At 66.1% G+C, this 221-nt stretch overlaps 1 protein-coding gene across 1 annotated transcript in view; it reads left to right on the plus strand.

Moving 5' to 3' along the window:
* Nucleotides 1-46: 46 nt before the first annotated feature.
* Nucleotides 47-221, plus strand: part of C1QBP (complement component 1, q subcomponent binding protein) — a gene marked incomplete at its 5' end in the record, with an annotated part of 4,512 nt that continues 4,337 nt past the window's right edge. The window contains one exon of the mRNA XM_010016108.1: nt 47-215. Coding sequence (XP_010014410.1) covers nt 47-215 — 169 coding nt within the window. The remainder of the gene's footprint in view (nt 216-221) is intronic.

Below are 221 nucleotides of genomic sequence, written 5' to 3' on the forward strand. Positions count from 1 at the left end.
AGCACGTGGTGGCCGTGCTCACGTCCCGCCATTTCTTTCCCGCCAGGAGACAAGGCCTTCGCGCAGTTCCTGACCGATGAGATCAAGGAGGAGAAGAAGATCCAGAAGCACAAGGCTCTGCCCAAGGTGTCCGGCGGGTGGGAGCTGGAGGTGCACGGCACGGAGGCCAAGCTGGTGCGGAAGGGCGCCGGCGAGGAGGAAGGGAGGGGCGGGGGGTGTGG

Source organism: Nestor notabilis, unplaced genomic scaffold, assembly GCF_000696875.1.
Source record: "Nestor notabilis isolate BGI_N333 unplaced genomic scaffold, ASM69687v1 scaffold25836, whole genome shotgun sequence".
In the NCBI taxonomy this organism is placed as follows: domain Eukaryota; kingdom Metazoa; phylum Chordata; class Aves; order Psittaciformes; family Psittacidae; genus Nestor; species Nestor notabilis.